This window comes from Phyllopteryx taeniolatus, chromosome 1 (genome assembly GCF_024500385.1).
Source record: "Phyllopteryx taeniolatus isolate TA_2022b chromosome 1, UOR_Ptae_1.2, whole genome shotgun sequence".
In the NCBI taxonomy this organism is placed as follows: Eukaryota; Metazoa; Chordata; class Actinopteri; order Syngnathiformes; family Syngnathidae; genus Phyllopteryx; species Phyllopteryx taeniolatus.
Genome location: NC_084502.1, coordinates 28,530,274 through 28,545,274, shown reverse-complemented (window position 1 = coordinate 28,545,274; position 15,001 = coordinate 28,530,274). Strand labels below are relative to the sequence as shown.

Below are 15,001 nucleotides of genomic sequence, written 5' to 3'. Positions count from 1 at the left end.
TGAGCCAATGCACATATTTTAAATGAGAAAAATCTCAAAGCACAGCACCAAACAAAAAAAAAGTACTGACTGCATACTGAAATAATGATGAGCTCTTAATTCCCTCACAAATTTACTTAACTTGTGCACGCCACGACTTATTCTGTTTTGTGGATCACAACAGGTTTATTGTACCTTCTGCCATCTAGTGGAAGATGTTCTGGATATAACTATAAATTGCTGGCATAGACAAAGACCAACAAAAATGATAACTAAATAACGAAACAATTAACAATCTGCTCCAACACCTTCTCCAAGGAATTGGAGAAAGTGTCGTGTCGCTACCTGGTTGCACATTCTTGAGTGCATGTGGGTGTGTGATCATGGAAGGCCTGTCAGAACTAGTTCCAAGTAATCGGTAAATGAAGACTCCCAGCAGAGCCTGGAGCAATCAAGCTGTAATCCCATGACTCATGACCAGATACTCAACTTCCAAAAGGTGTGGTTAAGGATCTACACCCCGATTTTGTTGATGACTTTGGACAAGAGGCAAGGTACACCCTGGACTCGTCGCCAGCCAATCACAGGTTGGCAATTTTGAGTCTTCAATAAACCTAACATTTTTGTGGGACAATGTGGGAGGAAGCTGCGGTACCCGAAGAAAACCCACGCAAGCACAGTAAGTAAGGTAGTTTCCGTTGTGTGAATAAAAAAATCATTGCTGTGTGTGAGAGTGTTTCAACAGTGAGCGTGAGAGCATTTTAGTAGTGTGCATGAGAGTGTTTCGGGTGTGTGTGAAAGTCTGGCAGGAGTGTGTGAGAACGTTTTAGTAGTGTATGTGAGCGAAAAAGTTCAGTAGTCTGTGTGAAAGCGTTTCAGGAGTATATGTGCGTTTAAAAACATCCATTGGTGAGTATGAGAGCGTTTCAATAGTGTGCATGAAAGTGTTTCATTAGTCTGTGTATGAAAAAAGTCAGTAATGTGTGCGAGAGCTTTTTGATACTATGTATGAAGAGTGTTTCAGTTGTGTCTGTTTGAATGCGTTTCAGTGGTGTTTATGAAGGCTTATCAGTGGTGTGTATAAGAGCATTTCAGTATTGTGTAGGAATGTTTCAGTAGTGTGTTAGAGCATTTCAGGGAAATTACGTTTTTCGCGTGAGAGCATTTCAATAGTGTGCCTAATAGCATTTAAGTGGTTCGTCTGAGCAAAAAAAAAAAAAAAAAATCTTACTGTGTGTGAGAGCATTTCTACGGAGCCCCTAAAGGGACATGGGGGGGGGAAATAAAAATAAGATACTGTACAGCTACCAGAATGCAGAAAGCTAGCACTCACAGGTAGACGTTTCTCGTTCGAATGAGAAACAAGTTTCTTTTTTTTTTTTCTCCCCATGTCCCTTTAGGGGCTCTGTACATTTCAGTAGTGTATGTGTACAAAAACAAAGTCAGTAGTGCCTATGAGCATTGTAGTGTTTCAGTGGTGTACATGAGAGAATTTCAGTCGCGTGCATGAGAGTGTTTCAGTAGTGCGTGTTGGAGTGTGTAGAGCGTTTCGAGAGTTTCAGGTAATTTAAGGTAATTCTGAATTATGCCCTGGCGGCCTTTCATACACGCATTCACACAGACATCTCTCTGGGATCAAGAGCATTCCTGAAGGAGGAAGATGTTTACCAGGTTATTCATGAGAAGACAAAGGGAGGCACAAAGAAGAGGATGTTTTTCATCCTGAGGCCCCATAAAAGTAAATATATACAATAGAACGTACACGCACTGAATCGAACATGCTCATAATCTGATGGGAGAGAACTCATGAACTCATCTTGATATGCCACACCTGTGACGTGGATGGATTAGCTCACCAAGGCAGAAGCGCTCACTACTGGATTTTGACCCATTTGAGAACAATATTTGAGAGAAATAAGCCTTTTGTGTATGTAGAAAAAGTAATAATAATAATAATAAAGAAAAGCAACGCTAATTTATTTATATAGCGCATTTCATACACAATGTGCTTTACATGATTAAAAGCATTTAAAAATAAAGAACCCCCCCCAAAAAAACAGTTTAAAAACATTTAAAACAAAGAGAAAAATAAAAATAGAAGAAAAAAAAAACAGTGTACAGTCCAAGAAAGATCATTTAAAAGTGGAAATGCTCTAAAAAGTCTGAGAAAAAGAGGAGTTTTTAAGTTGGACTGAAAAGCATGCAAATTTGGGCCTGACGTCACTTCTGTTGGCAACTTATTCCATTTGTGTGCAGCATAATAGCTAAATGCTGCTTCTCCACGTTTGCTTTGTACTCTGTGCGCCACTATTTGACCTGAGTCTTTAAATCTCAAACCCCTACTGGGTTTATTTTCTTTCATGTATTTAGGACCTAACCCATTTAGTGATTTATAGACCAATAGCAGAACTTTAAAATCTATTCTAAAACTGACGGAGTCAGTGTGGAGACTTTAGAATCGGAGTATTATGTTCTGATCTCTTTGTTCTGGTCAGAACCCGAGCTGCAGCATTCTGCGTAGGCTGCATTGGTTTAATGCTCTTTTGAGGGAGTCCAGTCAGAAAGCCATTACAACAGTCAAGCCTACTTGAGATAGAAGCATTAATGACCTTCTCCTGGTCTGCTTGGCACATGAAAGCCTTCACTCTGGATATGTTCTTCAGCTGGTAGAAGGCAGTTTTAGTGATTGATTTAATATGACTGTTGAAAGTCAGGTCGGAATCTATCAGAACACCAAGGTTTAAGACTTGGTCTTTGGTTTTTAGAGGGAGTGACTATGTATTTTCACGACCACAAGGTGCACCGCATTAAAAGGCGCAGTCTCAGTTACGGGGTCTATTTCTGTATTTAACACATACATAAGGCGCACCGTATTATTGGACGCAGGCATGGTAAAACATACGCTAGCCTAAAACATACGGTAGAATTCATGCACGCTAAAACAATGTTTTTAAAAAGGCAGCGGGAGCAAAACTGAGTTCGGTTGCACTTTATTGAAGTATTTAACAATGTACTCACGTTATTTTTTGATCAATCCTCATCCACAAATCCATCAAATCCATCAAAGTCCTCATCTTCTGTATCCGAAATGAACAGCTGGGCAAGTTCTCAATCAAACACGCCAGGTTCGAGTCAGTCTCGTTGCCGTGCAGAAATGATGCCGGCTTTTACGAAAGCTCGAACAACAGTGCAAGCAGACACGTTAGCCCAAGCATCCACAATCCATTCACATATTGTGGCATAACTTGCCCGGCACTGCCTCCTAGTCTTAGTAAAGCTGTGTTCGCCATCTGTCATCCATAGCTCCCACGCCGCTCATTACGTCACTTTGAACGCCCTGTTTACACGGATGTCCAGCGGTTCGTCAACCGTCCCGGAATGATGGCAAGCTCCGAGTTATTGCCCTCAGTCGAATGGGGACTTTAGAGACGCTTCTCCCGGCTGTTCTTTGCTTATTAATTCATTGCTCGAGTTGGTCTTCCAACTCGGGCCACCTCGCCTTGTTTCCGCGGAAACTCAGCTTTGTCTTCTTGACTTGGCGAAGCTCGTTTTCCTGCTTCCTCCACTTGCGAACCATGGATTCGTTGATTTTGAATTCTCTCGCGGCTGCTCGATTCCCATGTTCCTCCGCGTACCTAATAGCTTGCACTTTAAACTGTGCTTCGTAAGTGTGTCTCTTCGTAGGTGCCATTTTCGGGGGTCCCTAGCCAAACCGATGCACATACCGGAACAATATACCTACTGGGGGCGTGTCTTTAGCCTCCTCTGTCACGTACACCCTTCCCCCTTTACGTCCGCATGCTGTCCTCAGTCACGTCCGCTTTCCTCTACATAAGCAGCGTGTCGGCAGGAAATCAAGCGGAGTGCTCAATAAAGTCACACAACAACATTTACAGATTTTGGAACTCGGTGCACACATAAGGCGCGTCGCATTATAAGGCGCCCCGTCCATTTTGGAGAAAATTTAAGACTTTTAAGTGTGCCTTATGATCGTGAAAATATGGTAATTGAAGAAAACTTTGGGAGTTTTTTATCTGTTTAGACAGTGACACAACACCTCAATTGAACTGTAGTCATCTGGAGACACTGCTAGATATAACTGTGTGTCATCTGCATAGCTATGATAGTCAACATTTAGGTTCTGAAGAATTTGACCCAAGGGTAACATATTGAGGCTGGACAGGAGGGGCCCAAGAACTGACCCGTGAGGGACCCCGTAGGTCATTGACATCCAATTATATTGAACACTTAATAATCATAATAATAATAATGCATTACGGCGGAACAGTAGACGACTGGTTAGCACATCTGCCTCACAGTTCTGAGGACCGGGGTTCAAATCCCGGCCCCGCCTGTGTGGAGTTTGCATGGTCAAACGCTCCACCATCATTCCAGTCCCCAAGAAACCTACAATCTCTTGTCTAAATGACTACAGGCCTGTCGCCTTGACATCTGTGGTTATGAAGTCCTTTGAACGTCTTGTGCTGGACCACCTCAAGAGCGTCACAGGTCCCCTGCTGGACCCCCTGCAGTTTGCCTACCGAGCGAACAGGTCTGCGGATGATGCAGTCAACATGGGACTGCACTTTATCCTAGAACATCTCGACAGTGCACTTCAGCTCAGCGTTCAACACCATCATCCCTGAACTCCTTTCATCCAAGCTTCTCCAGCTCAGCGTCTCACCTGCCATCTGGCAGTGGATTTACAGCTTCCTGACGGGCAGGACACAGCAGGTGATGCTGGGGGAGGCCACCTCATCCACACGCAGCATCAGCACTGGGGAGCCCCAAGGTTGTGTCCTCTCTCCGCTGCTCTTCTCTCTCTACACGAACGACTGCACCTCAGCTCACCCGGCTGTCAAACTCCTGAAGTTTGCAGATGACACCACTGTCATCGGCCTCATCAAGGACGTTGACAAGTCTGCATATCGACAGGAAGTGGAGCGGCTGGACCTGTGGTGCGGCCGACACAACCGGGGACTGTACACGCTCAAGACCGTAGAGATGATCGTGGACTTCAGGAGGCATCCTTCACCACAGCTCCCCCTCACGTTGTCCAGCTGCCTTCTGTCAACCGTCGAGACCTTCAAGTTCCTGGGAATTACAGTCTCTCAGGACCTGAAGTGGGCGACCAACATCAACTCCGTCCTCAAAAAGGCCCAGCAGAGGATGTATTTCCTGCGGCTTCTGAGAAAACACGGCCTGCCACGGGAGCTGCTGAGGCAGTTCTACACAGCGGTCATCGAATCAGTCCTGTGTTCTTCCATCACAGTCTGGTTTGGTTCTCCTACAAAAAAGGACAAACTCCTACTGCAACGGACAATCAAAACTGCTGAAGAGATTGTCAGTACCCCCCTACCCACCCTTGAGGACTTGCACGTAGCCAGAACTAAGACAAGAGCGTGCAAAATCCTCTCGAACCCTCCACATCCCGGTCACCAACTCTTCCGGCTCCTTCCCTCAGGTAGGCGCTACCGATCAATGCAAACTAGAACTAGCAGACATTCCAACAGCTTCTTCCCTCTTGCGATCAACTTCTTAAACACCTAACCTACAATTCCATTACAACATGCTGGCAATTTGTTGACTTGAATTTGTTGTCACATTTCTGTGGGGCCAATTATATATTACTCGTGCGCTCACTGTAGTAGTCTCGCCACGCTGGCTCTATTTGCATATCTGTTGTTGACCAATACTGGCCACTCATGCCAGAGTAGCATCTGCTCCATTTGCACACTGATTGAGGAGTACCTGCAACATTTGCACAATTAACATCTTCTCAGATTATCGCACTACTCGCTTGAAGTCTCGGCACCCTTTGCACAATAGTCATTGCACCGGACTATTGGAATATTAGTCTTTCGAACTGCTCTAAGTGCATCTTTTTGCACAATTGTCCAAAAAAATAAATAAAATGTACCGGCATTACCAGATAACTAGCAACCCTTTATTGCTCAGTGACTGTTTTTTGTCAATGTCTTTATGCCTCAATAGTGTTCTCGGTCTACTGACTGTCTGTTGTCGTACTTGAGCAGCTCCAACTACCGGAGACAAATTCCTTGTGTGTTTTTTGGACACACTTGGCAAATAAAGATGATTCTGATTCTGATGTTCTCCCCGTGCCTGCGTAGGTTTTCTCCAGGCACTCTGGTTTCCTCCCACATCCCAAAAACATGGCAGGTTGATTGAGGACTCTAAATTGCCCTTAGGTGTGGATCTGTGCACGAATGGTTGTTTGATCATATGTGCCCTGTGATTGGCTGGCGACCAGTTCAGGGTGTACCCCGCCTCTCGCCCGAAGATATCTGGGATAGGCTCCAGCACGCCCGCGACCCTTGTGAGGATAACATATAAACAAACAACCATTCGCACTCACATTCACACCTAAGGGCAATTTAGAGTCTTCAATCAACCTACCAGGCATGTTTTTGGGATGTGGGAGGAAACCGGAGTACCTGGCGAAAACCCACGCAGGCACGGGGACAACATGCAAACTCCACACAGGCGGTCCGGGATTTGAACCCCAGTCCTCAGAACTGTGAGGCAGATGCTCTAACCAGTCGAACACCGTGCCGCCACATGAAATACAATCAAACATATTAGACTGAAGCTTGTACCTATGCATGCAGCCTCTTTAAACGTTTTAAACTTAGTACAGTACTTTTTTTTCAGTACAGTTCAGTTTTTAATTTTTAAGTATAATACATTTATATTTACAATTTAAGAACTGTAAACATTTATTTAGTTGCAATTTTTATTTAACTCATGTGCAATACATTTGAATGAAATCCTCAAGTCAATTTTTTTTTAACTTTACCAATATTTAAGTGCAGGCAGCAATTATTTCTGCGAACAACAACAACCTGATTTGTAGCATCATGGACACTACTTAACCTCCTGAGATGTCCCTCTTTTGCTTATTATGGAAGTCTGGCAAAGCACATTGTGCCATTTGATTCCAGGAAATCCCTGCAAGATCAACAGGGGACTTGCGTATTACGCACATGTTATGGTTTAACTCCCAAATTAACACAAATGCCATTGTGTAATTAACATTAGCTCAGAAATGCATGTTGAAGGTTTCTCTGGATGGAGTTGAAATGGCTTGATGAGAATCATGTCTCTGTGACCAATGACGGCAATTATTATTTTAATTATTATTCAGCACGTAATGTCTGTATTTATACCACATGGTGCTCCAACTCCACTTTGTAAAATTGAAGAATACACTACGCCTGTTAACTAAGCCTGACTGATGGAAGAATCTGTGCTGTAGAAAAGAGCTGTCCTGGACATAAGCAAACTGAGCAGGTACTTGGGGCGCCCTGGCCACTCGGAAGCCCCCAAAAAGCGTGAGGATTTTTTATTTTATTTTTTTAAAGACATAACTATGATGGGATGGTGGGGCGACATATCAGATTCTGCTGAGGGCCCCATAAAGTCTTGGGCCTGCACAGCCATAGTTAAAAACACAAATCACTTTTAGTTTTATTTTGTGCAATAACTGGCATGTTTTTCTTACGTCTTCTGACTTATTGTATTCATAGCTATGGGAAAGATAATGTCCTGTCTTGTGGTCCATAATTTCGTGTGTTGGCAATTCAGAGTCTCCAAAGAGCAGCAGGAATGCTGACCTCTCCTCTTCCTCTTTCTGACTCTACCCCATTCTGCTTATTTATTAGCACTCAATAAAACCTTTTTCAACCCATGCTGCACACTCATCGTATTTTTACGGGGAAAATTTCTTTGCATAGGGTCAAACTCAGTCAGGATGGAAAAAAACAATCCCTTTTAACATGAAATTATATCATCAGTGGCTGTATAAAACACCCATTTCAGAAGATGCCTTGCTCAAAGGAACCTGACCAGTTTAGACTTTGAAGTCACATCAAGCAGAACAGTCAATTTTTCCAATAGTTTTTGATCATGTGATAAGTATTTGCTTGTCCACCATTTTGGAGGGCAAGATCTGGAGTACCTGGAAACTTTTTTTCTGTCTCAATGTAATCAGTTAATATCAGCTATTTTAGAAATTGTACCATCCAGCTTGATGTGCTGAGTGCTAAATAGTTGACAGAGAATAGATAAACTTTGGATGCAGTGGCAAAGACATGTTACAATGACAAATGTGGACACCGGTACATTTAGCAGCTATAAATCAAAAGTATTTTGTAGAAATAGCTTTTTCTTAATATATATATATATATATATATATATACACACACACATACATGTAAGAGAAGTCAGCGTACGCAACACAAGTGCAGCATGTATACTTGTCACGCTATTGGGCTAAAGGTTGCTTCACTAGCGTGCTAATATTGCTAAACTGGACCCTAATTTACTGAATCACTCAAATTGCCTCATGGATTAGTTGCCACACACAATGTGATAATTGTAATTTTTAACAATTCCAAGTGGGTTTACCGAAAGAATGAGTAAACAAGAGGGTAAGCTGGCTGCCAAATACTTGTGCTAGCAGTAGCAGGACAGTCATGTTGTGACAAAAAGCAGATGCCAGAGACAATTAAGAAAGATTGTTCTGGTTAAAATTCGGTGCACAGTCAACATGGTTCTCTCCATACACAGGGGGAAGGTTTACCTGAAAAAGGAAATGTTTCAACACTCACTGAAGCATACCGAACTTTGTGAGAGAATCTTCAATCTCCATTTTTTCCTTCCTCTTTTGGCCGGGATTCCAAATTGGCGCTGGTAAATTGTTGCTGCCCGCCACACAGTACTTCAACATTATTTGATGTTGGCTGGCTAGCAATCAAATTTTTCTGTTCACACACTCAGCACTGGAACATCACGTGTCGCCCTCCGAGACGGTGGCCGCGTGCGCGTCCAGAGGTGTGTGACGTCACGGGATAACTGATAACTTTTTAAGGTTGCCATTTTTTGATGTCGTATAAGACTTTTCATGGGCTTCAATTTAGATTTTCAAATTTAAGATCTAAAAAAAAAAAAAGACTGTAATTCATTAAATACAAATAAGTGGGTCTCTGGAGGGCCTGTCCACCCATGCAAAATAAACCAAGCAAATCTTTTGTTATCTGCCTATTTCTAAAAATGTGTCTGTGAGCGAGCCCATCAGAATTTACAGCCCACTGTAGCAGTGCTGCTAATTTGCATAATAAGTAACCCCTCTCTGAGCTTTCTGCTCCACTGTTCCCAATTGAGTGAGAGTGTGTCTATATTTAGTGTCTTTTTATTTTTGACCATTTATCAAGTGCCTGCAGCTGCACACAAGGTGATCTGGGTAATTGAATGGGTATGCCTAATACTAACGCTAAGAGGCAAACTTACTGAGGCAACGTATGTTTCATTCTAATTTCAGCCTCAAGTACAAAAACTAAAGTCTCTCTTGACTGTGCCATAGACAACAGACATATCTCAGACAAATCACACTTTTTCTGATAATCACGGCTCAGGCTTTAATCGTATTCCATTCCATTTTAATCCCAAAGTAGAACCATAGACCATACACACGATTTGATACACCTGACAATGGAAAAATCCCTCTGGAGACTGACACCCAAGTATTAGAGGCAGCGAAGGCTTGCTCCACAATAATAAACATACTGTCGCATGAATACCTCTCTGACAGTGTCAAGGACAAGCAAGCAGAAAGGCGGAATATTTGATACAGCTTGTATATTTGACCTCATTAGATTGTGCATGTGTTCATAATGAAGTGGCCAGAGTGTAGAAGTGTTCTCATCATTCGGTGAACTTGAGCGTCAGCCAATGAGCTGAACTCTGACGTCATTAAGGAAAAATCTCATTTAAGACTGCTTAACTTCAAATCTGTCAAAAATAATAAAATCAGCACAGTGCATAACTTGCATAAACCTGTGAAACGGTGTAACTGTGGACACACAAGGAATATAAATGAATGATAGTTGTTTGCACAAATCACAGACTGCATATTCGAACTTATAAAAAAAGTGCTACCACACAAAGAAAACAATGGGATACTATTCTATACTGTTTTACATGTTTTGTGTGACATTTAAACAAACATTTCCATATATTTGTATTTAAGCGTGAATTTGGATCTCCGTAGCTGGTTTGTTACTTCTTGCGCTTTTTCTAATTGAAGGGATTCGATGTGCTTGCTATTACAGAACAGGAGTAAATTTGTCGTGGGAAATATAGTCAGAGGAATTTCCAACACATACTGTAGATACCCTTAACATAAGGACACTGGAATTTGACTGATTTAGTAAAAGAACACGTGCTAAGGACTCAACCATGCCGCCCATTGCGTAACATTTTTTGTTTTTTTTTACAGCAATATGAAAATACAAAATTCTAACTTTCAAAGGCATTATGGGTGATTAACATGCATTCATTCATTCATGTTCTTTACTGCTTATCCGACTGATTCTCAAAGCGTGGTGCGCAGGCTCCATCTTGTGGCACAATAAATATCACTAAATTAAATATTCAAATATTTTTTTTTTTCAAATAAAGTACATTTGTTAGGTAGAGTTCAGTCATATTTAACTTTTAAGTACGATGCATTTGCATTTAATCTTTGAGTATTGTAAGTCATTTACATTTAATCTTCTAGTACGGTTTGTTTTTAAACATTTATTTAAGTTCAATTTTTTAATAACTTACAGGATGCGCAACACATTTTACTTGAATCATTATTCAAACTTGAAAAGTTTTCTATTTTTCTTTATTTAAGCCCAGTGTTAATATTCAAACTGTGCATAATGTTACAGTGGCTTACAATATCAAATATACATTTTAGGAATAAAACCTCTGCCTTGTTTTTGATGAGCACTTGGCCCTATTCTGCTACTGTATCTTAATGGCAGTAATATTGGTGGTACTTGGAGAGCTAAGTATTTTTTGAGGTGGTACTTTAACAGGTAAAAAGTCTGTCAACCACTGGCTTATCCTGTTCATAGAATTTCAAGTCCATCACTGCAGATTTATCGGGCTGAGAGACCGGGTACACCCTGGACTGATAACCAGTAAATAACTGGGCATTGAGCAGTCCAACTGTGTAGCAGCTATGTGAACCACTACACTACCAATGACCCTTGTTACTATTACAGAATAATGTGAAAATCATTTGTCATAACTCTGAGTGATGCGGCGTGTGGTAGGAGGAATCAGTTGTTGTTTCCTCCATGTTCATCTCTGTCTCACCCTCCTCCACTTCTTCGTTCCTTTCTTTGGGAACGCGTTGCTTAGCAAAGCCAGGCTCCTCATCGTCCATGATTTTCAGAAAGTCATAGAACTCCGCAGAGGGAGGCCAGTCATCTTTCCTTAACATCCCTACAAACAGAGAGCAATGAATCAATTAAATCTAAAGTACAGATCATTCAAATATTGGTTCCACAAGGAAAAAAAAGTGATGATATACAAAACATACTGAGGTTGCATTTCAATGACTATGATTGTACAGCCTTTGTAACGTAATGTGAATTAAAACATAGAGAACAACATCCACGTGACTTTTCAAGTAATATGAAGCCGGATAATACAGCGGGGAGCGCAATGCAAGAACTGTGTTGCCACACACTACAGTATGTTAATTACAGTATAAACAACAACACATTATCCCACAATGCACTTAGGCGGTGAGACCACACTCACAGCAGGCCCAAATAAAGGTTTACGTTAATGGCTCCGAAAAACATTTCAGAGCCATTACAACAGACAGAGAAGGTAAATGAGGTCAGATTTTCTGAACTATTTACTGCTTCAAACTAGAATAACAGAGATGCTCACACATTGCAAAATAGTGTCTATTATTATTATTATGATGACGCTCTTCTGGGACAGCACACATTAGGAGTAAGATGGTATTTGGATAATGCTTTGCTGTATGTACACTATCTGACTCCATATTTTCTATTCGACCAAGGCAGAAAAAAACCCACACACACACAAACTAACATTACTAAAAAGACTGTAGATGATTTCAATGCTCCTTTTTTTATTTTGAAACTTTCTGTGAAACAGAAAAAAACACTGATTTAAGTAGCTTTATTACTTACGTAACTATAATTTAAACATGACAAGTATATTACTAGTATTTTGATAAATGTGTATTATTGTGGTTGAATAGGAATAGGTTATAAATTTGTCTTGTAAAGCTTTGTGAATGAAAAGAACTTTCAAAAAATGCGTAAATATCCAGCAACGTAACTCAAGGTAGGATTAAAAATTGAATTAGAATTGTATTTCTTCAATTATTTGGAGTTAAACGTATGCCAGATATTTCTGTAAGTAATACTTAATAGCAACAACTGTAATTAAACATATAAAATACATGAATACACATTCATACCCGTTTCCTACTTTTTTTTTAACAGCATGGATACTGTATGTAATGTAACTTAAACATTAAAAAATTATCCAAAATACCGATACATATGTTGTAATACAGATGCAAATAAAGGACATAAATTGAGCATTTGATCATATATTTATTTTAAATCCCACTTAAAAAATGCCTGTCCGGTAACTCCAGATGTCATTTTAAACACTGGCTACAGTAATACATTTTGCCAAAAGGTATCATTTGTGTGTTTTTCTTTACCATATTTATGTGGCTTTCCAAAAATGTTTTTTTTTTATTTTCCCTGTTCATAAAGAACAGTTTTGAAAGAGATCATAGTGTCCCCAAACAATGCCATAAAGCAAATCTGAAGTCAGGTAATGGATGTTGATTGACGACTCTACCTGAATGTGCGCAACCATGAGTGTGAATTGTAACATACATGGTTTAAACTGGAAACTCAGTGTGACATTTTCCTTTCCAAGTTTTTCAGACCCATTCAATTAAGCTTTTAAAATGCACATCTGCGATGAGACCAACTTCTGGACTTTATTCTCTTACGGTGTTAGAGACGTTGGAAACCTTACCTGCAGGAGACTCTCTGGCTTCCTCTACCCTCTGGAGCCACTGCAAGACAGACCCGGCCACGATGGGTGTGTTGGGTGGGTACTCGTAAACTTCATGTCCTGAGGGCAAATGAGTGAGAACCAGTGCAGGAAGGGGGGGCATAGAACCCAGATAAGAGCCCAGTACTGACATCCCAGCTGGAGTACGGCCACTGCAATAGAATACCAACAAAATGTCAAAATTTCAAATTTAAAGAAAAAAAAAAAGATTTTTCATCTTATAACAGGGTTATAACAGCTCGACATAGATGCTATTTGTTAGCCCGTCTGTAGCAATTTGCATCGTTTGTTAGCATTAAGCTAAACGGACTTCATTCATTCATTCATTTTTCCTAACGCTTCTCCTCACACAGGTCACGGCCATGCTGGAGCCTATCCCAGCTGACTCTGGGCGAGAGGCGGGGTACACCCTGAACTGGTCGCCAGCCAATCGCAGGTCACATATAAATAAACAACCATTCACACTCACATTCACACCTACGGGCAATTTAGAGTCTTCAAACAATCTACCATGCATGTTTTTGGGATGTGGGAGGAAACCGGAGTACCTGGAGAAAACCCATGCAGAATTGGGGGGAACATGCAATCTCCACACTGGTGAGGCCGAATTTGAACCTGGGTTCTCAGAACTGTGAGGCAGATGTGCTAACCAATCAGCCAACGTGCCGCCCTAAACGGACTTACTGTCTCTAAAGCAAAGCTATGTGGTTGTATTAAATACACAAGGTGTACCATCATTTCTTGTGTATTATGGGTAAGTTTTTCCAAATAAAATCTTCAAAAGCCAATAGTGCAGTGTAACTACAGTTAAGCGGCCGAAATGAGTTTCCTCCGCAGGGTGTCCGGGCTCTCCCTTAGAGATAGGGTAAGAAGCTCGGTCATCCGGGAGGATCTCAGAGAAGAGCCGCTGCTCCTCCACATCGAGAGGAGCCAGATGAGGTGGCTGGGGCATCTGATTCGGAAGCCTCCCGGACGCCTCCCTGGGAGGAGACCCCGGGGACGACCCAGGACACGCTGGAGAGACTACATCCTTCGGATGGCCTGGGAACGCCTCGATCTCCCCGGAAGAGCTGGATAAAGTGGCTGGGGAGAGGGAAGTCTGGGTGTTCCTGCTAAAGCGACTGCCCCCGCGACCCGACCTGGATAAGCGGTAGAAAATGGATGGATGGATGGATAACTACAGTTAGTCACTGATGGTGTCGTGATACACTCGCCTGACTTTGGTGTGGGCAGCGTGGGTTCAATTCTCACTCAGTAACGACGTGAATGTGAGTGCGAATGGTTGGCCGTGTCTATATGTGCCCTGCGACTGACTGGCAACCAGTTCAGGGTGTAGTCCGCCTTTCACCCAAAGTCAGCTGGGATAGGCACCAGCGCTCTGCGACCCTAACCAGGATAAGCGGTGTTGAAAATGGATGGATGGATAGTTATAGTTCAAAAATGATTTCACAATGAAATGAGGTAAATTACTAGATATATATTTTAGAAAAGAAAAACAGTTCTAATATTACAATACTATTATTTCACATTCTACAGAGGCTTACATTAAAAATACTAAAATCTATGTACTCCAAAATAATGTGTGTAAAATTATGGCTGTGAAGCATGGTAGTGTTTGGCTTTGACACTGCAGCTTTAAAAAAATACTTTCCACCTTCCACGTGCACATTGACACATGAGCAGGCTTGCACAACATAGTGAAAACTTGACAGGTCATGTGACTGGTTGGCACTTTTACTCCTGCTGCAACATAAATAAAAAATAAATAGTTGAGACACAACAAGATGCAGAGGAGGGGATAAACACACATAAGGTCTATTACCTTCACATTATTACAACTATTTAGGAGATTAGGGGACTAACTGACATAAAACAGCATTTTAAAAACTATTTACAATGACGCTAAAAGACATGCAAAAACCAAAGGCATGAAAAAAGGTGGAGTTTGGGGGAACGTTGTAGGGGGTCTGGGTGGATCCCCTGGGCCACCGCAGAGATTATTTTTTATTTTAACATAAATTAAGCAATCTGGAAGACTGAAGAGTACAATAAGGCAAAATAAAAAAAAATTTCTTCATGCAGAAAAAAA

The 15,001-nt window shown here is 41.4% G+C and overlaps 1 protein-coding gene and 1 long non-coding RNA gene across 6 annotated transcripts in view; one reads left to right on the top strand and one right to left on the bottom strand.

Annotated features, from left to right (window-relative positions):
- Positions 1–487: 487 nt before the first annotated feature.
- Positions 488–13,508, top strand: LOC133483945 (uncharacterized). The gene is made up of 3 exons (XR_009790250.1): positions 488–658; positions 12,856–12,948; positions 13,266–13,508. It is a non-coding gene; the product is annotated as an uncharacterized LOC133483945 (long non-coding RNA).
- Positions 9,391–15,001, bottom strand: part of txndc16 (thioredoxin domain containing 16) — a 31,749-nt gene continuing 26,138 nt past the window's right edge. For all 5 annotated transcript variants that reach the window (XM_061785775.1, XM_061785792.1, XM_061785766.1 and 2 more), the window contains 2 exons: positions 12,874–13,064; positions 9,391–11,277 (listed from right to left, as the gene is read on the bottom strand). In XM_061785775.1, the coding sequence (XP_061641759.1) occupies positions 11,075–11,277; positions 12,874–13,064 (394 nt within the window). In that variant the 3' untranslated portion in view covers positions 9,391–11,074. The remainder of the gene's footprint in view (positions 11,278–12,873; positions 13,065–15,001) is intronic.